This window comes from Micrasema longulum, unplaced genomic scaffold, assembly GCF_059751315.1.
Source record: "Micrasema longulum isolate JH-2025_06_02 unplaced genomic scaffold, ASM5975131v1 h1tg000848l, whole genome shotgun sequence".
In the NCBI taxonomy this organism is placed as follows: domain Eukaryota; kingdom Metazoa; phylum Arthropoda; class Insecta; order Trichoptera; family Brachycentridae; genus Micrasema; species Micrasema longulum.
Genome location: NW_028278040.1, coordinates 488,034 through 511,030, shown reverse-complemented (window position 1 = coordinate 511,030; position 22,997 = coordinate 488,034). Strand labels below are relative to the sequence as shown.

General features: G+C 32.3%; 2 protein-coding genes and 1 long non-coding RNA gene across 10 annotated transcripts in view; 2 read left to right on the top strand and 1 right to left on the bottom strand.

The window, feature by feature from the left end:
* Positions 1 to 22,997, bottom strand: part of LOC148278663 (adipokinetic hormone/corazonin-related peptide receptor variant I-like) — a 115,879-nt gene that overhangs the window by 45,029 nt on the left and 47,853 nt on the right. The window contains exon 1 of one of the 6 annotated variants that reach the window (XM_088231049.1): positions 17,887 to 17,989. The exons of 4 other annotated variants lie outside the window; for them this stretch is intronic. In XM_088231049.1, coding sequence (XP_088087175.1) covers positions 17,887 to 17,889 — 3 coding nt within the window. In that variant the 5' untranslated portion in view covers positions 17,890 to 17,989. Of the gene's footprint in view, positions 1 to 9,833; positions 9,948 to 17,886; positions 17,990 to 22,997 lie in introns of those variants that run through there. One more of the 6 variants, XM_088231048.1, reaches the window with a different exon arrangement.
* LOC148278666 (lewis-type alpha-(1,3)-fucosyltransferase-like) lies at positions 10,326 to 11,801 on the top strand. Its single transcript, XM_088231058.1, has one exon. It carries the CDS (start codon positions 10,326 to 10,328, stop codon positions 11,454 to 11,456), a length of 1,131 nt encoding a protein of 376 aa, XP_088087184.1. The 3' UTR covers positions 11,457 to 11,801.
* LOC148278665 (uncharacterized) lies at positions 19,304 to 22,901 on the top strand. Of its 3 annotated transcripts, none has more exons than XR_015823125.1 (4): positions 19,304 to 19,731; positions 19,823 to 19,876; positions 19,971 to 20,360; positions 20,449 to 22,901. It is a non-coding gene; the product is annotated as an uncharacterized LOC148278665 (long non-coding RNA). The 3 variants fall into 3 exon arrangements; XR_015823126.1 differs by having other exon boundaries at positions 19,339 to 19,386; positions 19,636 to 19,731; positions 19,971 to 22,901; XR_015823124.1 differs by having other exon boundaries at positions 19,971 to 22,901.

The following is a 22,997-nucleotide window of genomic DNA, read 5'->3' as shown; positions in this document are numbered from 1 at the left end:
TAGGTAGAACTGTTGATTTCCCAAATAAAATAAATATGGGACAACACCAACCCACGCGAGGTTTATCAAGTAATAATGCATCCTCAAAAAGTTACCATTTGGTGAGAATTTTGGGCCGGCGACGTCATTGGTCCATACTTTTTCGAAAACGACGTTGGTGAGGTGGTCACCGTCAACGGCGAGCGCTACAGAACGATGATAACCATTTTTTTATGCCGCTTATTGAACCATATGGATCTAGACAACATGTGGTTTCAGCAAGACGGCACTACGCGCCACACAGTGAATGCCACGATTGACATTCTGCATAAACGGCTTAAGGGTAAGGTTATCTCTCGCAGGGGTGATTCAGATTGGCCACCAAGGTCATGCAATTTGACCCCGCTAGACTTTTTCTTGTGGGTATGAATGGTTAAAGTTACAGGTCTATGCAAATAAACCATAATCAACCGATGCCCTAAAAGTAAACATAACACAGGCCATCGCTCAAATTAAGGCAGATCTACGAGTCATTGAAAATTAGACCACTCGGATCTGTGTCACCGTAAGAAGCTAAAGTGTGACATTTAAACGATTCACAATTAATTACACATATTATGGTCCTTTCAAATAAAACCGAATTTTATTATTTTTTTCACACAGCTTGTTTTATTTCATTTCAACATCTATTCACCCTTTTTGAAAAACCCTTTGTTAGTTTTTATTTTTATCTTCCTTTATGTATTTTCCATGTTGAGGTAAAGGGTTGTAACCCACTCCTTGAGCTTATTTTCTTCACACAAACAATATATTTTTAGTTAAAAAATGATTTTTAACAAAAAAATTTTACTCAGGGGTTATATTCATTTTCTATAGTGTATACTGGACTAATGTTGTTATGCAAAAGTATTTTTTTTTATTAATGAGGGTTACTTTATTTTTATCCAATACGTCCGATACAAATAGTTTCGTTGATTTCATGATATTTTTGCAATTTAATGAATATCAAGTATTCGCTGGATAATGGGCTACTGTATCTTCTTAATAGTACTGGAACTTAGCAGTCTTGTAAATCAAAATGTAGAAAAACACTTTTGATTAAACTTTTATTTATTCCTTTCACAAATTTAAAAGAACAACAGTAACAAAAAGGTAAATGTAGACTACGAAGTTAAGGCGTAAGAAAACGGAGGAAGCGAGGTCCTGATGCACATACAGAGTAATACGGCGTTCTATCCTCTCCGCTTACCCCCGTGGGGGAACGGCGTTAGTCGGCGTTAGAACGGCGCTTTCCACTGATCAAAGCAATTGTTTTACTGTCTCTTAATTCTGACTTGAAAATTCAAAAGTGAATTGAAATCAAAAACAAATTCTTGAAAGTGGTCATGTGAAAAGTCGGAATAATCGACGTGCGTGCATGAGAAGATGTATGAATGTGAAGGAAGCAAAGGAAGTGTGCCAGGACAGAGTGGTGTGGCGTTTTATCCTCTCTGCCTACCCCTCCGGGGAAATGGCGTGATGGTTAGTTAGTTAGTTAGTTAGTTAGTTAATTCTGACTCTGATTTCGATACGTTTCGCTTTTATATAGGAGAACAATTAGTTTTAATATAAAGCCTACGCCAAGACGCGCCAGTTAAAATTAATGTCACATAAACAAACGACATAATTCCAAAACACGAAAGAAGTAGGTGTTTTATGAGAAATATTACCGCGTTGCAAATCTGAATATTTCAGTGATTTCCTATTCCTTACACAACAGTCTAAAAATAACATACAAAAGTACATCTTTACAACTTCCAAATTAAAATACAAGTATTAAGATTATGTTATAATTATATAAAACAAAAAATATCCACGTGTATACGCGATAAGACATCAGAATATTCTAGTAGACCAAATACAAAAATTATATCTGTTTAGAATTCTACACATAAAAGGTCTAAACAGCTACTATCCGGTATTCGGCCTCATACTAAAATTAGGCCGGATACGCAGGATACCGGATGGTTTTCGGATATTCGTTTCATCTCCACTCATTTACATTAAACAACAATGTTTCGAGTATGCCCAAATGCTTGCAGACTGGCTGGATTTCTTCCCTAGTAAGTTATTCCTATTTTTTATTTTGCAACAGAAGGAAAACATTTTTGAGAAATCAACAGATGGAAGAGTTGATTAAATGTGGATGTTTAAACATAGGCAAAATGGTGAATGCTACATAGAGTGTAAAGTGACCACTTAAACCAGCCAAAGACAGGTCATAAGCTCTGTAAATGCCTTGACTTCCATATTCCTTTTTCAAAAATGTTTTCCCTCTCTGTTGCAACAAATTTATACATCAAATAATTAAGTTATAAAAGCAACAAACTTTTTTTATTTAAATTAAAAACATATTACACATTATTTTATAAAATATTTCCAAGGAGTTTTTGTAAAAAACTCGTTTAGGGATACGCAGATAACAATATTTATTTACAGACGTTTTTATATTTTAAATTTTAACATTATTTACAAAATCAGAATAAAAATTATGATACGCTATAAATTAAAAGGGTATGAAAAAGTTTTAAAAATAAACATAATACAAGGTATGAAAATAAATTTAAAATGAAATATACATAACACAATCTATAAAAGAAAAATTAAAAAATATAAAAAGTTTTAAAGGTACATGCATGTACATACAAGCTGGACGAGTACGAGAGTGCAAATGTTAAAAAATTTCAAGAATATATATACTATAATATATGTACCCAATACAGGTTAAAAAAATATCAAAAGCATATTAAAATCACATATGCATATTACATACAAGCTAAATAAGTATGAAAAAGCATAAAAAAGTATTCAATAGTATCAAAAATTACATATACAAGCAAAAACGGTAAAATATTATAAGTTATAGCGGAAGGGTGTACAAAATGACATAGATTTTTTTGTAAAATAAAAAAAAAATTGGTAACATATTTGGTAAAAAATCTCTTTGGTTCAAAATGTAGACTATTTTTTAACATGTTAGCACAGTTGTTGTAGGAAAAAATACAAATCTATCAAATAAAAATACAAAAATAAAAACATACTGCAAAAATCCGTTTTGCCCCACCGGGTGTACAAAACGACATTCAATATATAATTGGATGGGATGATTATTCAACACTTTTTAAAAAAATGATTGATAAGTTTTTTTATGAATGTTAAAGAATTAAAATATTAAATGCACACTTCACAAACAAAAATTTTGTTTTTTTTATTTAAACCAGCACATTCTGCATGAGCCAGTTTCCACACTTCATGTATTTTAACCATGTTTCACATTACATTTTTTACATTTTTTTTTTTTGCACCACTACAGGCACCTGACTTTGATCTCGTATATAAATCATTACAATAAATGCATGAGCAGTCATCTTCATTGTCTGTAAAAAGAAAGTCTTTAGTGTCTGAATCAATAATATTTTTTTTACATGTACCATGTTTACACTTTTCCAGGATATGTTTTTTGGAACCTTTAGCTTTAGCCTCTGATATATTTGGAGTTGTATTCAAATGTCATGTTTTACGCACATAATTAAGAAGCATTATTATTCTTATAAAGAAAAAAAAGTATTCAGTGGGGAAAAATGACATAGTATGTCATTTTACCCTACCAGTACACATGTCGTTTTGCCCCACTACGTGAGTTTTTAAAAACATTAAAATATATCACATTGCACTTTGTAAATTTTAACAAAATTATAGTTTTTCATGAAGATTAACCATAACACAACATATCCTTTCAGTTTGTGTTGTAGAGTAATACAAATAAAATAATGATAATACCTTCGGTGTCCGCGCAACCAAAATATTGTTTTATTTCACAAAGTAACCCGTAACACGTCCTCCTCGGGCGGTCGTCATAAGCGTCCTAAATATTGGTGAGTATTTATGTGTCGTACCAGTGCTCATTCTTGTGCAGGTTCAAACACGACCAAGAGTTTGGTTTCTGAGATATAATTACCATGTCATTTTACCCGTCTATGTCATTTTGTACACCCTTCCCCTATGTTCAAGATGCGCATTTTCTTGATCAATTTACATTATTTATTTGAACCACTCCTGGAAAAAATATTTTTTCTATTCGCACGTCCTGTTTCTGTATTTTGAAATTGGTACTTTATATTTTTGTGGCAGTTTATTAAATTCCTTGAAACCTATGTATTGTAAAGATCTAGTACTTAACTTCGTGGACTAAACAGATCCAGTATAAATATTATTTTTGGATCGAGTGCTGTACTGATTGATGTTTCTATTGAAAGCGGGCCAACAGAACATAACATTTTTCTAGAAGTTCCTTCTAATGCTGGTTTAACATGGTGCAACAGATGGTATAATAAGTTGCACAATAAACACGTAAATATGTATTATGTGTTTATATTTTAATCTCAAAAGTAACTTTTATTTTAGGTAAATAGAGATGCGTATTTTTTAAAAATGAAAACAGTTTTTTTTTCAGCACCTAGGTAGCTACGTCGATTTGCATTGAACAAAAATATATCAAATTTATATTGGGAGCACTAGCTTTGTGGTCATTCAACATGTTGATTGTATCCACTTCGTTTTTATTTTACCAACCGGTTTCAAAGAAACATGCGCTCCTTTATTTAGGATTTAAATTCGACTTTCAATTATACGAGCCTCATACCTCGATAAAGAAGCAAAACAAGGCGGTTATATAAAAAAATAAGTGATTAAAAACGAAGTGTTTTTTTTTTATGTTCAAGTAAATCTTGTTCTAAAATTAACTAATATTATAAGATTGATGTCGATGACCCATGACGTGCCAAATTGGATTAAATTACTTTTATATTTTATTTTTATTTATTTCACTGTCTTAACAATCTACCTACAGAGGTACTATGTTTACGTACCGACTAGATAGGAATTTTCTGTTTTAGTGAAATATTTTTGTTACATCTGTTTTTTTTCCTAGGATGGTACTAAATCAAATAAAAGTGATAACAAATAAAACTGATACTAAAAAATGAATATTAATTACGAAACATAAAAAATATTCTTGAAAAAAACGAAATACAATAAAAAATGAATCTGAGAAAATTTAGTTTACGACTATTTAATTTAACTTAAAAGTCCATTAGCCGTTTTTTTTAACCAAACAAAAGAACGTGTAATAAATACTTTTGAATGCGAAAAGTAAACTACGGTAACTTCAAATATTTATTTATTTTATTTATTTATTTAAACGCCTTGTAGGCTTTTACATGTTTTACATATATTTATAAATAAAAAAAACAGACATATATTCTACACAAAAGTAGCAATAAATTGAAAATTAAGTAATAAGAAAAAGAAAATAAAAATATATAAAAGCTTTCTAACATTGGTATACGGGGGAATCTGTATCGTTGGATATGTTCCTACATTAGTTATCGCAGTCAATCGGTCTCATTCAAAGGATTTACTTCATCAATTAAACCAATCCCATCAGGTGTCCCTCAAGGTTCGCATCTTGGACCCTTATTTTTTATTGTTTATATCAAGGGTATAAGTTTATGCATTCAAAACTCAATTTTTTTGCTATTCGCTAATGACAATAAAGTATTTAAAATTGTGTCTTCAATAAATGATTGCGAAGTTCTTCAAGCTGACTTGGATAGAATCTGATGCTATTGCAAGGGCAATCAGTTATTATTGAATTCTGATAAATGTCTTGTCATGTCATTTACTCGAAAGAAAAAAAATATACTATTTGACTACAAACTATCTGGGAAAATTGTCAATCGTTCAATGAAAGGGAGAGATTTGGGTGTACTGATGGATGATAAGCTTTTATTTTGAGATCACATAAATACAATAGTAGATAAGGCGTACAGACTTCTAGGGTTTATCTTACGAATCTTCAAGCCATTTTTATCACCAAATACATTAAAACTTCTTTACTATACTTATGTGCGAAGTCAACTCGAATTCGCTTCATTAGTATGGTCTCCTCAATATAATGTATAAATAATTCAAATTGAAAACATTCAAAAGAAATTTATAAGGAGCCTGGAATATCGTTTTGGTAACATTCAAAATTATTACGGCGCATCTTTGATCAATTTTAATATAGAATCACTACAAAAAAGGCGCCTTACATATGATTTAATTTTTCTCTTCAAAATTCTCAATAATAAAGTTGATTCGCCGTACTAGATTAAATTCCCTTTCTTATGTACCAACTTGTAAAAACAATTATACCTCGAATTCATTCATTAGACGTACCTGTAACCTGCACGTTGCATTTGTACAGAAAATTTCTTCATGGGGTCGATTATTTGGGATAGTTGCTGAATGTGCATCTTGAGTGGTTTATGCTATGTATATGTGCCGCATGTAATGTATATGTTTGTGTTTGTTTTATATGTGCGTTCATGTGTGTGCGAGAATGGCTCGGAGTGTACATTCGGTATTTTTATTTATTCTAATTTATTACCTCCATGGAAAACGCAAATGTCAACAATTAATTATTCTTTTCTCACATACAATTCTTATTTATTTTTTTGTCACATTTGATGTTTATATCTTTTTAATTTATGAAAACTTAATTGGTCTTTTTATGTTAAAAAATTGTTGCTTTTAATACTTATTTTGTATGACTGTATATTTTCTGAATAAAATAAAATAAAAAATATAAACTACTTTTAAATATGGTACATACATACATATATTCTAGTAGAGAGAACAGAAGTACATTTTTCCCATTGGTTAAATTAAAAGAATATTAAAATAAGAAGAATTTAAAAAAATAATAATTAAGAATAGAGATGATATAAGTTAATAAAAGGTATACAATATAAAACAACATAATATTATTTAAGTATTTAAATTTGGAGATAATAAATTGATACACTGCCTTTTAAAATTCAAAAGTATTGTATTAAGTATATCATTTGCGTTTTCGTTTGCAAACACATGAATTCTCCTTATAGGCGTGTGTGCACTATAGTTAGTTGTAAACATTTATTTAAAAGAGTTTATTAAATCGAGTAATCCGGCCGGGCACTCGCAAGTCAATTAGTTTTAACAGTTCGGAACAATCAACTATTGAATAAAATATTCAAAATAAAAATAACAAATCATTTAATTTTCTTCTAGTTTCTAATGTGTGTAAATTTAATTATTTATTTAAGTATGAATAATTAATATGTTCAACTGGAATACTTAATGTAAAAATTTATGTTGAATTCTTTCGATATTATTTATATGCACTTTATAATATGGTGACCATATAACCGAGCTGTATTCAAGTAGGCTACGTACAAAAGCAACATTCAAAATTTTCAAAATATTGACTGAGTCAAAGTTTCTAATCATTCGCATTAGAAATTCGAGAGTTTTCATGCTTTTATTAGTTATGCTCCATATATGTTTGATGAAGTTTAAATTTACATCAAATATAATACCAAGATCAGTCATTTCGGTTACTCGCTCTAAATTTATGGAGTAGTTGAAAGCAATTGGGTTCTTATTTCGGAAAAATGTCAAAAGTTTGCATTTGTCAACATTAAGGAATAAATTGTTCTTTTCACACCATACATTCAAACACTTTAAGTTAGATTGCAGATTTTTGCAATGACCTTTGTTTGTTACTTCTCTATAAATTTTAATATCATCAGCAAACAGCAAAACTTCAGCATCTCAGAAACATGATTTTATGTCGTTTACGAAAATCAAAAACAATATAGGACCCAGATGACTGCCTTGCGGAGGACCGCTGGTTGCACAGAAGCAATTAGAAAAATATTTTTTTAATTTTAACATACAACAACCTATCTGACAGGTGGGCCTAAAACCATTCGAAAAACGTTCCACAGAATCCCAAACCAAATAACTTACTAAGCATCACCTTATGTGAAACCTTATCAAACGCCTTGCTGAAGTCAGTATATATATTGTGTCAACCTGATGATTCTTAGTAAGAGCTTCACCAACAAAATTCTGATAAAGCATTAAGTTTGTGGCAGTTGATCTTCTTTAATTGAAGCCATGCTGTTTACAATAAATTATTTCTAAGATTTGCGGTTGAATTCGATCGAGAATAAGTGACTCAAACAATTTAGAAATGACAAACTGAATGCAAATAGGACGGTAATTTTTTACATCGGTATCATCGCCCATTTTGAAAATAAGCATGGCATAGCAGGACTTCCACTTAGAAGGAAAGTGTCCTAGAGATAATAATTTATTAAATAACAAAGTAATAGGTTCAGCCAGTTCTGAGGCACAATGTTTAAGAATAATAGGAGGGGTTTTATCAGGACCAGCTGATTTATTGATATCCAACGAAAGAAGGCCCTTTCTGCAAGATATGGTAGTAAATTTACAGTTAGATAATGCAATGGTCTTGTCAAAATTATAGGTAGAAACTTTGTGGTCTGGAAGAGGTTCATCATAAACTTCCTTAAAAAAAACTTGAAAAAAGGTTTACACTCTCTTCTGTCGAACTCGCTATTTAACCGTTGAAACGCATATTAGTGGGAAATTTGACATGTACATTGTTAATTTTTTTAATATAATTCCAAAGATTATTAGATTGTAAAGCTAAGTTTTCAATGTTCTTAAAATAAGGTTAATAACAAATTTTAGTAAGTATTTTACATTCTTACCTATGTTGGAATTGAGTTATATAGAAACCAATATTTTCATCCCCTATCACGAGGTTGGTAGCATTCACTCCTGTTTTATCAATAACATCGATAATTATTTTTTTGTATGATAACTCAACACAAAATTATAGGTAAAAGACAATTAGAAAACATACGGTTCCAAGAAAAGTAAGAAAAAAAAACTCCTAATAATTTATTTACAAAAATAATTTTGTGGTTAAGACATTTGAATAAATATTATAAAGATTGTTTTTTTTACCATGGATAAAAAATCCTTTGGATTTACCGTTGTTTCCTAATGCATATGAGATGTTGTATCAAAAAGATATTTGGGGGTAGACCAATAATTCATTAAAAAGTCTAAAAGCTAAGAAAAATGCATTAGATTAAAAATACACAAGAACACATAAAAATAATATATTTTAGAAATGAAATTTATTTTAAAGATTATCATTAAAAAATACCAAATGTTTTATGTATAGAAACATCACTCATTTGTTTCTCCTAAAAAGTGTGGATTTCGGAGATACTGCAGTTTACCTCTCTCATACAGATTTGTCTTTACCTTACTAGGTAATTGAATAGGGGATCCAACCTATGATCTTATGCAAATTATCCCAGCCGACTAATATTTTTCATGAGTTTGTGGCCATGTATTTTTTAGGAATAATATATAAAAAAATGAAAAAGTATGTTCTTATAAAAGTGAATAAATTTAAACAAATACACCACAAGGAGAAAATACACCGTTTTTGAATAAAAAAATCATTTGAAAAACGTGGCCCTATTTAATAAAACACTAGGTATTACTTTTACACGAGTCTTAGTATGTCGACATTCTAGCCACCAACCACGTTTTATTTCCGAAGGTAAACAGGTAGTCAACTCTCACCGGCAAAGTGTTTTATTCTCTCGAAGGCTTTACATAATTCACACCTGTCTGAACACATGTTACAAGTAAACGTCTAATCAAAGTACACAATTCCGAGCGGTTATCATTTTTTCCGGTTCTGAGAAAATTTTATTTAACCTAAAAACACCATAAATAATTTAAGAACCTTCGTTGTCTTAATCACTATCGTGGACTTTTAATGTATATTTATCTATGTTACAGCGTGATAATAAACAGAGTTGAGAACTACCGTAGTTCTACAAAAAACGTTCAGCGTCGTGATTTAAAAAAAATAATTATTTAAAGTATGTAGGTACCTTTGAACGTTGGCACATTAAAAAAACGATAACATTCGAAGTGCGAAACTTCTACTTGACGGACGACAAATACTTCTTTTTATTCGCTAATGTAATAACTCGTTCAGCATGTCACATGAAACAAAAAAGTGCCTTGTATTGTTAGTGAAGATACTCATTAGTGTCATTTCACTCGCGGATCTCAAACATCCGACGCGACGCGACGGCGACGTGCGTTAGGTGTATGGCGTATAGCGAATTACGAAGAGCATGGCAAGCAGTGCACAAATAATAAAATGAATGTTTGAGAAAACGCAGTAACAGCTGTTGGCGAAGTATCGAGTTATATTATTCGAATCTCGCACTCGTGCGCGATAAGTGTTTACCGTTACCGTGTAGTGCACAGTCATGACAATCATATTTGTCCAAACAGAATTGATTGTAGCATGCGTGGTATGAAAGTGTACATTCCTCATGCGGGCTGGTGATAGTGAAATCTAATGTTTAAACACAATGCTAGCGTTAAATAATCTCAGTAGAAGAGTGAAATTGGCGATTATTTTGGTTTTTTTTTTTTGTTTTTTACTAAATATTAACAAGGTCAACATTTATAGCAGGTTTACACAACACAAAGAAGTAAAATATATTTTGTTTTGGAATAGTTTTTTTTCCGATAAAAGTTTCGAGTTCGGAGTGGGCAACAAACCATTCCTAGAAAACGAGTGCGATGTAAAGGATTGTTTCATCTCGGTTTACGAGGACAACGCAGTGACGGACATATATGACGCCATAGTGTTCCACGGTCCGGAGTTCGTCCCGCTCAACACGAGCGACTTCCCCGCGGTGAGGTTAGCTCACCAGCGATACGTCTACTTCTCCATGGAGTCTCCGCAGAACAGGCCGGTCCGTCCCAATCTGGATGGAGTGTTCAACTGGACGATGACGTATCGGCTAGACTCGGATATTATGGTGCCTTACTTCACTTTCTCTGACACGAGTGGACAAATCGTATCGCCTTCGAACAATCCTAAATGGATCAAAAAAAACTCCACGTCGAGTGCTGTCCGACAAATACTTCTCACGAAGAAAAAACCTGTGGCGTGGTTTGCCTCAAATTGTCACAGCAATAATGAAAGAGAAATTCTCGTAGAAAAATTGGCTTCCCTTCTCTCCGTAGACATTTATGGGTCTTGTGGACCGCTAAAATGTCCCCGAAATAACGAGCAACTTTGTTTTGAAATGTTGAAAAAAGACTACTTTTTTTATCTAAGCTATGAAAATTCTAACTGCGAGGATTATATGACTGAAAAATTAACAAATGCGATGCTTAATGATGCGGTGCCTATTGTTTTGGGAGGTTCTAACTTTAGCAAATTTCTACCGCCGCACTCGTTTATCGATGCAACTAAACTGACGACTGAGCAATTAGCGGATAAAATAGTCAACTTAATGCGATTCCCGGAAAAATACTTAGAATACTTTTGGTGGAAAGATTTTTATACATTGCTTACTCGACAACAATCTGAATATAAACCGTTTTGTAAACTATGCGAAATGTTGCACGATTCAAATTTAGGAAAAAAATATTATCAATCGTTAACCGAGTGGTGGAATGGAAATGACAAACACCGAGTGTGCACTTAATGACAAAATTGATTCATAATCTAAATAAGCATATATTTTATAATACATAATAGTATGAAAACCAAAACTAAAGACTTTTAAAAAAAAACTTTATGAGCTTAAAACCAAAACTATTAAAGCAATGCGTATCATAAAGCTCGAATTATATTTCTATACATTTTATTTATACTGATGTTATCATCGTGCCTGTGAAATCTGTTTGGAGAAAATATTACTATATATTTATTAAATAACTAAGAAACGTATTAGTAAAATAAACCAATTTTAAGCTCATTAAAATATGTAGATAGAAAATGTGCAATGTTTGTACAATATATTTTGAAATAAATAATTTGAAAATTGTAATATTGTGTATCAATTAGTAATAGAACCTGGTGTTGTCAATAAGACTGAATATATTTTTTTACTGTCTCGGAACGGCATGGCATCATTACATAAAATTATTGTGGAAGTCAAAGTATTATCTAAAATTATTGTTTTATCTAATAAAAATCGTATTGAGATTTGTAAAATAAATCAATAAGTAGCCAATATTCATCGTATTTTTATTATCATGAATTTAATATATAAAAACTCATTCGCTTCCATGCTAAAATTCGTTCTAAAAAGTTTGAAATTTTCAATGAATACGAATTCAATGTCCCGGACAATTCACGCCTAGGTAAGTCCGAAACGGGTGTTTTTTCTCGCTGTCTTGACATTACTGACCGCGAGCAACATGAAATATAATATAGTCCATAATACTATGTATAACCGCGTACCGACTCTTCAATGTACGTCTAGTGTCTACCCAATCATCCTCATCATCGTCATTTTTCTCTCCACACTGTTTATCTTAATTATTTTGTAGTACATAGGGCACTGCATCGATACACCAATAGCAGTTTGATTTGATTTTTGATTTTTTTACTACACGAAATTAAGTTGATGTGTCTCACGCCTCGGGTGCCAGTCTGGGGACTATGAAACATTGTAGGGTAAAAATACCTTTTTATATAACTATTTAAGGCCAATCATGCCGGGAATCGAACCCGAGACCTATTGCGCGGTAATAAATCGCGCTGACCACTACTGGTTCACGTCGCGGTGTGATGTAAAGACGCGCGCGAGGATTATGGGTTCGGTACTGCATACCTATACTGGCGCTTCGATTGCGGCGTATCGAGATTATTGTCGTCACCCTGAAGGTGAGGTGATCAGTTTAGATGCCAGTCCGGGGACGGCGAAATATTACATCGCACCTTCAAAACAAATAATGCACGTCCACCGATAATCGTACCCGGGACCTCGAGCGTTGTAAGTGAACGCGCACTACACAGCGGTATCCTTCATCCGCCCGAACACATAAAAAACTACAATATTGTCGAACTATATCATCATTCGCTTTTCGCTTCCGATGTCGCATAGGGCACTGCGTCGGTACGCCGTCCGCAGCGTGTCTCGATTATTTTTCGAGGTAAGATGACCAGTCTCACTCAAATGCGCTAACCGTTAGACCACGAGTCGGTCTAGATACGTCGGTGAAATTCTTCGAGAGTTTAATAAAGTATTTACCTAATCCGCGGTTTAACGAAAATACTCGTAATGTGTACGTCCCTATTTCCACCTACAATGGCTACAATATTGCCGGTGCAATCGCGACACCGAGCGTTCTCCGCCCCCTGCCGGCCACGATATCGGGAGATACTCGGACACACGAGTACTAAGCACCTACGTTTATGCAGATACTAACGCGCGATCTATTTTGAAATATATGTACAATGGTAGGCACCATCGCATACTGAAATACGAATTTCGACACGCTCCTATTATTTATCGTGTAAATGTAGAAACGTGCGTAATACGAGTATCGCTATAATTATAATTTCAATCGGAGGCCTATCGGGCCCATATGTCGCACACGAATAATCATGTTTCGTATGATTTCTTTCAGTATTTTAAAGTAGTATTTTTTATTCGGTGATCCCGGACTTTTGCTTACTGGAGGATTTTCCTCCCGTAACCTTAAACTAGAAGGAATTGTGCTTATTTTTTATAATATCTATCATTCATTTCAATTTTCCGCAGTGTGCCGAGAGATATATAGCATTAAATATATTTACCATGGTAAACTTACCTCTAAATTTATTTTTCACGTTAATATTTTTCGATTCCTTAAATTTAATATATTTCAATTTCAATTGATTTATTTTGTACACTAATGTTAGTAAATATTAGTATATGACCACTTACCGACTCTTTTAGTCTACCGGTTTCGAGACGTACCCGTCTCTTTGTCAGGACACTCACTACACCAACATGTAAATACTAAAATACACCTCCACCTTAGCCATCACTGTAGTATTTATATATAGTATTTCCAAAAATACAAAAATCACATCCAGATTTATAAAGATGCAAACACCACTTTGTCAAAGCATGCACTAAGGTTAGATTGTAAATATTTAATCGTATATTGAACAATCGGTGGGGAGCTGAAAGGAAGGAGGGCTAGCGGTGGGGTTACCCGATTGGTTATTTTTTTATTAAAAAAGTGGGGTGTGCTGAAAACTTATTTGACTATTTATTAAGGGAATATATTTTTTATAAAACTACGTGACGTCGTGCGTGACTTAAAATAATATTGGAAAATTATTAATAAATTTTAAAGATAAAAGTGATATATTTGACAACTCAGGAGTTTATCAACTTCAATGCTGCTCATGCCCATCGAGATGCATTGGGAGGACGTCACGTAGCTTCAACATTTATATCAAAGAATACATAAGATGTTTTTGTATTTACATGTTGGTGTAGTGAGTGTCCTAACAAAGAGACGAGTAGGCTAAAAAAGTGGGTAAATGGTTATATACTCATATTTACTAACATTGGTTAAAATATTTGACATACATTATTAAAAAGTTTTCTTTCTCGTGGCCGAGATTCAGGATGGCTTGAGCGTAGGTAACAAGAGCTTACCAATCAACGACTAGCAACTATGTATTGTTTGCATTTTTTAAGGGAACATCTTCATGTCTTTTACCAAAATTCTCAGTAAAGACCGTCGATTGATGCCCAATTGCGTGGCACGTCGATTGGTTGATATTATGGGTTCCTTTGCAACATCTTCAGCTACAGCCGCAATATTCTCAGCATAATGGCTGCTCCGGAGCTGATCTGGCATTATTTTGTGTTGTTCCATACTCTTCTAGGCAAGCGGTTAAACGCCGTAGTATTTGCCTCGTTGGTGTCGGACGACCAGAAAATGTGTGCCTTAATTTACGCTGAGCCAACACCACTAACAAATTATTCCGCAAAAAACTAGAAACAAGTTTTCCATGTGCTTGAGGGGTACAGCAATTAATGTCTTGTTGACTTGTATTTTGTACCCTGCAAAATGTCCGTTCGAGGTTTTCCCAGAGCACGAATTTTATCATACCTAAAACCGGTACGACTTTTGCTCAAAAGCATCTCATATTTATCCCACCGAGAGTGTTCAATACGTTGGAAGAGCGTTATAAGCTCTCGAGGCCAAAAAATATTTTCAAGAAAGTAGTTAAAGACTGGATTTTCCTTAATGCGAGGGATTTAAGTAGAAAACTCCTTGATGATTTTCCGAATGTTTGAGTTTACTGTTTTGTGGTGATATACTCATGTGTATGTGTCAACTAATTGCTAGTCCCATCTCAACACAGGACTTGAGTCCTATAGAGTTGGGACTTATGTCTCAAATAATGTACAATAAATTTATGAATGTAAATAAATAATTAAAATTTAAAAATCCAATAATAGGTCAAACAAAACCAAGAATCAACGATATTTTGAGTTTGTTCAAATGTTTGAATCGAAGGACTGGATTTCACCTTCTCAAGAAGTTATTAAGATAAACACATTATATTGTTGATAAAACCACAGGAATTAATTCAGGTTTGAAAGAGTTATTTATAAGAGCTGTGTACTATTTATTCATGTGCAGATATATTTTTAAAAAAAACGTGAATTATTAAAATCTTCCTAGTTAAGTTTTCACGACAGCAATTTATTTAAACATACTAGAGACATAATACGAGAGTCATAATACGAGAGTCAATACAGTCCCATAAATTTATTTTTACTCACACAAACTCTTATTGATATGAAATGATAATATCAATATTGTATCGGCGTGGCGCAGTGGAGTTATTTGTTACATTTCAAAACCAGAACATGTTTCGGGAAGAGCTGTCAAACATTTCCAATACCCCCCCTCCTCTCGCCGGGCCAACTAATGGAAGGCAGTGCCTAATGTTATATAATATGAAACTCTCGAAGAGTAGTTTTTTTCATAGATTTGGAGTACAGTACGTGTATTTATGACGACTCTGTTTTTTCCAAGGCACATTATTTTTTTCTAATGAGATTGATCAGCAAAAATATTCTTATTACCTCTACCAATGTTTTAAAATATTTTTAACTAATCTTAGCTTGTTATTGTACTTACCATGTAGGTACCACATATACGTTCAATAAGTTTTTTTTCCTACAAATTGGATCATCTACCGGCTTGCTGTTTATAAGTGGAATAATAAAGTAACCTTTTTATTATCTTGGAGTATATACATCTGTAGAGGGATAACAACACATTTTACCAATCTAAAGCATTTTGCCTATTATAGCTGATTCATTTTTTAGAATGTTTTAAATGAGAGAAAGAGAGACGAAAAAAATCTGTTGGTACGGTCCTCATTTTTGGTTTTGTAGTCGATTTCAGAATTTGTACGATGCTCTTTTTTTACGTACGAGGGCAGTATGGCTTCGAACTGTCGAACGCTCTGTCGTTATTTTGATAATTGTTTTACGTATTTAGAGCTAATTACATCAAAATTAATAATGCCGACTTGTTCCATGAAAGGATGTCCAAATAGAACTGGAAAGGGGAGAAAATGCATCAGTTATCACAAATATTCATCAAATATTATAAATTTTCACAGAAATACGTTTTTTTGGTAATTTTCAACATAAATGCACCACAAACATTTACTATCATTTAAGCAATTATTATAGCACTTATTTCTGTGTAATTCAAATACCTTGTACATTGGATTTATGTAATTTAAATAATGTTTTTCAATCGTTTAAATCTAAATATTTCTTAAAATGTTCAAGAAATGCAAACTCAAAGACCTTTAACCGAGTCAACCGACATCTGGAAATAATTTGATTTCTTTTTATCTCACTAAAATAATGTAAAACTGTCGTTTATTGAATGTAACTAAAAGAGATGACAATATATTCTTACCATTTTTAAATGGTATTTTTATGACTACGTGTTGAGCTGTGCGTTACCTTAACATATTTAGTATTTACTTAAATGTTATTTATAAAAGTGTTATCATTTTATTATTAAATTTATAAGCATAATATGGTAAATTAAGGTTTTTTTGGATTCCCGATAGATGAAATAAGGCGGAATAAATGGATCCATGCGACAAGGTGGAACAATTGTCCCCTGGAAATTACAATTAGGTGTGTCCCAACCACTTTCTATCCATTTATTTGGACAAATGTTTTTATTTAGTACGTATAATAAATGGTGCGTAAATATACATTTATTTCATATTAATATACCATAAAGTCGGAAAAATCGGTGTACATGCATGAGAAGATAGATGAATAAAAGCGAGGTCTACGTGCAAAGACATAGTGTTATGGCGTTCTATCCTCTCTGCCTACCTCTTCGGAGAAACGGTGTGATTTCCCCAATTCACGAAATCGGAAGTGGCATCTTCACTCTATCAAAAAGATATAAGTTTTAATATAAAATTTAATAGAGATTACGGTTTTCAGTTCTCAAATCAAACAATGAATCCGAAAATCATTTTGGAATTGGAGACTCTGTTTAACCAGTTTTTAAAGATGTAAGTTACAACCTGCCGTCGTTATTTATGTACACAAGAATGTCATTTTTTAATGTTTATTATTGCTTACTTCTATTTATTAAAAATGTTTTAGTAAACTTTTTACTAAATTAAAATAAATATTTTTATTGTACTCCCTACCAATATCTGTTAAAATTCGCCTAAAGCCATGCATTTGTGGCAATCCTGTATTATAAACATCTGGAAACGAAAGACGTCTTCACGAAACATACGACCACGCCCTCTTTTTAAAAATTCCAACAAACTTTGGAATAGTACGGACTCTAATACTCTAAGTTTATTATGCATTTTTTTAAAAAGAAAAACTATAGACTTGAGTTCTTATTAATTGCTCAAATAATTAAATTTTCACACTATTTCATGAAAGTCGTAAATCGCTGGAAAAATATAAATCGAGTTGTGGTAGAGTGGGATTTGAACATCGGGCCTTTGGTTTGTGAGTACCACTATACTATCACGGGACTACAACCCGGTTTTATTTTACCGATTTTTGGCGTGTTTTATTTTATGAATTTATAAGAACTGTAGCTTACCATAGCTTACTGTGTGAAAAGTACTTGCAAAGAGTCCAATATCATTGTTACTTTACTGTTAACTCTTAGATATCTGTCACACCTCACTCCTCACACCTCACACCGCTATTTGCAAGCAGCCATTGAAGTACTGCAGTGTTTTTATGTGTGTAGTGTAAATATTCATATATTATTTGATTAAGTCTAACATTTGATCTTCGTGTATTTACATAATATAAATAAAATTTAAATACTTATAGAACTTTTTTATTTAAAAAAAAACACATTTTCCAATTTAATATTTTTTTGTTAGTTTCACTGAACCATATTATTTGACTTATTAAAACAAACTTATTGAAATTTTAATTATACAAAAGAAATTTGTAAATCGTTCATCAAAAACTATTTTTAGTTCAATCCTTTTATTATTTTAACAAAATTACCAGCGATTTTAAAATTGTTTTTTCACGACTCAATTTGCATAGTTTGTAGGAACGTTCACCGCAAATAAGATTCTTGCATTATAAACGCAGATTTAATTATTTAATAACTTATATTTACATATTAGTTTAAGTGATTAAAAAATACTTGGTGCATTCCCACTTATTTGTTTGACTGATTAGCGCTTTCACCCTCTAATAGGTATTTTTAGACTGGTGAATATTATACAGTGTAAGAAATATTTACATAAAACTAAATATTATCTTAAGTGTAGGTACATTTAAAAAATAAGTTGAAAGAGATACAATACGCAATATTTCAATGGAATAGAGTGGGACAAATTAAAAAAACATGTCGCTCCTTTAAAAATAAATCGAATTAACTCAAAAAATAGGTAAAACGAGATTTTACAATAAAACGAATTAAACGCGTGAAAAGAATAAGTACAGTTCAACAGGCTCCTTATTTAAAGCTATACAAGCGAGATAGAAGATCGTCCATCTCTTTTTGATTTACTCGGCCGCTTCCTTCGGGATTCACATCACGCGACGAATCAGTGTTACGCCGACAGTGTTCAAAGTGAATCCTTGTTCCCGTGGACGAATATCTATTATTTCATTTTATGATTAAAAGGTAAGGAAATAATTCATAATTATTTTAATTATAACTCGTGTTTTTGAGACTTGTTCCTCTTTATTTTTTTAAATCGTATAAATAATATTGAACTACTTAGACTTAACTCATTTTTTTATTAAAAACTACGATAGATTTGAAACACTAATCAGACTTGTTGCATTTTATTTCTAAAAGAAGTACAATTAGTTTGAGTCATTATAGTTTACATCGGTTTATTGTTAAAAATAATAATAAAAAATAGTTTGATTATCATTTCATGCAGTTTATTTTAAAAAGTGATGTGAATGTTCTTTAGCATAATTTAATTTGTTTCTGTTTTAGATAAAAATGTCATTGCAAATCCGAAAAATTATGGGCTTAGTCCAATCATCCGAAATTTCTGAAAGGGAAAAAGTCTCTAATTCAACGCCTGGAGAAACCTTATCGAATATTGATAACGACGCAGTAAGTAATTAAATACCTACGTTTTTTTTTCATTTAAAGCGTGCTACTCACACACCTGCCGCAGGGACAATCTGGCCCGTTACACGTAGCCCTACCAGTAAGTTATTGTCCCCACCGGTAGGACTAAGTAAAATTTAATGTATTTAATGTAAGTTTAGTCCTACCGGTAGGGACAACAGTCCCTGCGGCAGGTGTGTGAGTAGCTCGCTTAACATGGGCACAATGTATAAAAATTTATTATTTTTTCAGCTGCCTAAAAGTAAAAATGTGAACCTGTGCGACAGTGGATCTTCGTTGATTATAAATAATTTAACAATAAATGAAAGTCATTCAAACGATACAGAAGTAAGGTTTTACTTATTGCAAAATCTGATATTTTTGTGTTCACTTATTGTATTATATTATTACCAATACTAAATACCTAACTATTTTCCAGAAACCAACAGAAAAAGACGAGCTACACCCTATGCGGGATTCCCCCCAAAACGATGTAAGTTAAATGTTGTTTTTTTGCTCGTACTGCTCGTATTATGATAATTAATTCCATAAATTACCATCGATAACTTACTTAAACAAAATTACAGGATCCTCAACTATGTACCTCGGTTGAAACTGAAGTGTTGATAAATAAATCGCGGCCTAACATTGAAATCAAAATAAATCTTGTACCGGAGTACGACAGTGACAGCTTTTCGTATGAAGACGAGAAAGAAAATACCAAGGTAGTTGAAGAAATGAAGCTACCGTCGAGACGGATTTCTTCTTCTTCAAGTTCACCATGCTCGTCCTCGTCGTCGTCTTCATCATCGTCGTCGTCTTCGTCTTCGAATTCATCTCAAGAAATTTCAACCAAGCCAACTGGAGAGAGCGGCAAGTCACAGGGTCACTTAGCTTCAGCCATTATACGCACGGCTACTGAATTAGAAGAAGATAATAGTATGGAGAATACAGAGCGAAGCGATTACAGATCTGATGTATATGATATAATATGAAATAATTAATTAATTTTCTCTTTTAATTTATTTCTTATTTAATTAATTAATAAAAATATTCCTCTTTTAGACTTCGAATGCCACTGGTTCACGAATACGAAGATCTTGTGCGATGAACTCTTCAATAACCATTTATTCTCCTATGTACACTGATGAAAGCGACTTAGATGACGACGTGGATGATCCTAATTTCGATTTTGAGGACAGATTCGGAAAGATTTCTCAGCACAGAAAAAAGAATTTCCTAATTCCATCATGCTCGGATTCTTCAAGCTCTGATATTGACACTGCAACACAGAGCTTAAAAAAAAGAGGTCTTAAGAAGGTAAAAAATCCTGCTAAATGGAGACAAAACAGAGTAAAAAAGATGCGTAACGAAGGAAGAGCTTATGTGTCAATGTCTAAAACTCGCAAAAATAAGCCCTCACGTTGTCTCAAGACTCCCTGTAATGAGAAGTGTAAATTAAAATGCATAGACAAAATAGACACTCAGGGAAAATATGAAATTTTTGATAAATTTTGGCAACTTGGTGATTTAAATAAGCAAAGAGCATTCATAAAAACTTGTATGGTTGATATAGAACCTAAATATAAATATACTAACGCCCAAACTCCCCGTCGCCCCAATAAGGCGTTCTACTTGACACTGGACAATAATAGAATTAGAGTGTGCAAAACTTTTTTTAGAAGTACTTTAGATATCAGTTATAGAATGATTTACACCATCATAACGAACACAAATGAGATGGGCTTCATAGAGGAGAAACGTGGCAAACATGGCAATAACAAAAAATTGGATCCTGAATTATTAGCTGAAATCAGAAAACACATTGAATCTATTCCTCGAATAGAAGGACACTATGTTAGAGCTCACAGTACAAGAGAGTATATTGAAGGAGGTAAGACAATTAAAGATTTGTACAGAGACTTTACAGGATTGCAAACTAAAAATAATAAAGAGGTTGGTAACTACATTGCTTACTATAAAATTTTTACAACAGAGTTTAATTTAAGTTTTCACAAACCAAAAAAAGACCAATGCGACCAATGTGTTGCCTATGCAAACTTAAATGGTAATGAAAAAGAAAAAAAAGAAGAAAAGTATCAAATACATCTTAAAGAGAAAGAACTAAGTAGGAAGGAGAAATTGAATGACAGGAGAAATGTAAACAATGAAAATAAAGTCGTAATTTACGATTTAGAAGCGGTATTGCAATGTCCCAGAGGTGACACTTCGGCTTTTTATTATAAAAGCAAGTTGAACAGTTACAACCTGACATTGACCGAACTCAATAATAAAGAAGGCAAACATGCATATGTCAATGTTTACTGTTATTTCTGGACTGAGTCAGATGCAAAAAGAGGAGCGATTGAGATTGGGTCGTGTGTCTGGGAATATTTGAAAGGCATTAGTTCTGATGGAGAAGCTGCGAAAAACATAATATTCTACTCCGACAATTGCTGTGGACAGAACAAGAATAAGTTCATTGCAACCTTATATATGTATGCTGTGTATTATTTAAACATAAACAGTATAACTCATAAATTTTTAATTAGGGGCCACACCCAAAATGAGGCCGATAGTGTACACAGTCTTATAGAAAAAGAGGTCAAGAAAAATCTCAAGTCTGGCCCTATTTACACTCCAGACCAGTATATTGCCTTAATCAAAAACGCAAAAAAGAGTAGTCCAGCTATAAGTGTTCATGAAATGAGTTTCAACTCATTCTCAAATTTAAAAGAGTTACAAGAGGAGTGGGGGTATAATTTAAGTACCAACACAAATGGTCAAAATGTTATGTGGAATGAAATCAAACATTTAAAAATTACTAAAAGCGATCCATTTACATTTTGTTACAAAACGTCTTATTATGACAGTGAGTATAAAGAAGTGAACGTTAGAAATAAACGAAAGAAAATGATACCTCTCGAAGAAATAACGATTAAACAAGTATATTCTAAAAAACAGGAACTAAGCGCAAATAAAAAGAAGGACTTAAAAGAGTTAATAACTAAAGGATTAATCCCCTCATATTACGCAAATTTTTATAATTCCATTTTTTAATAAGATATCGTTACATACTGGTTTGTGATTGACATCCTAAATAAAATGTAATCACAATCATATAAAAAATAACGACATCTTATTAAAATTCGGATTTTTTTTACTAAATGTTTATTGATTATTTTTTAAATCTATTCTTAAGAATTATTTTTGATCTCGTTTCTGCCAATGAATATTATAATATTACTAATACGTAATACCTGACCCCGCGGCAATTTTCAAATATCCCTACTTAACGGATACCTACGTCATCATAACTGCTATCTGTATGCCAAATTTGAGCCCGATAGATCAGTCAGTCAGTCATGTTTTCCTTTTAAATAAAATTATTGTTTCATTACTGTCAATATTACAGAGTTCTAAGAGAAATATTATTTACTGATTGTGATTATAACTGCTGCATTCCTAAGTGATCTCAATATTATTAAGATAGTAATATAATAATATAAGAGAACAAGACTGCTATTATAAAAAAATAATAAAGGTCTTTTATAATGCTAAGCAAAGTTCATTTTTAATTATTTTTTGTTGATTTTGTATTAAGATTTTAATAA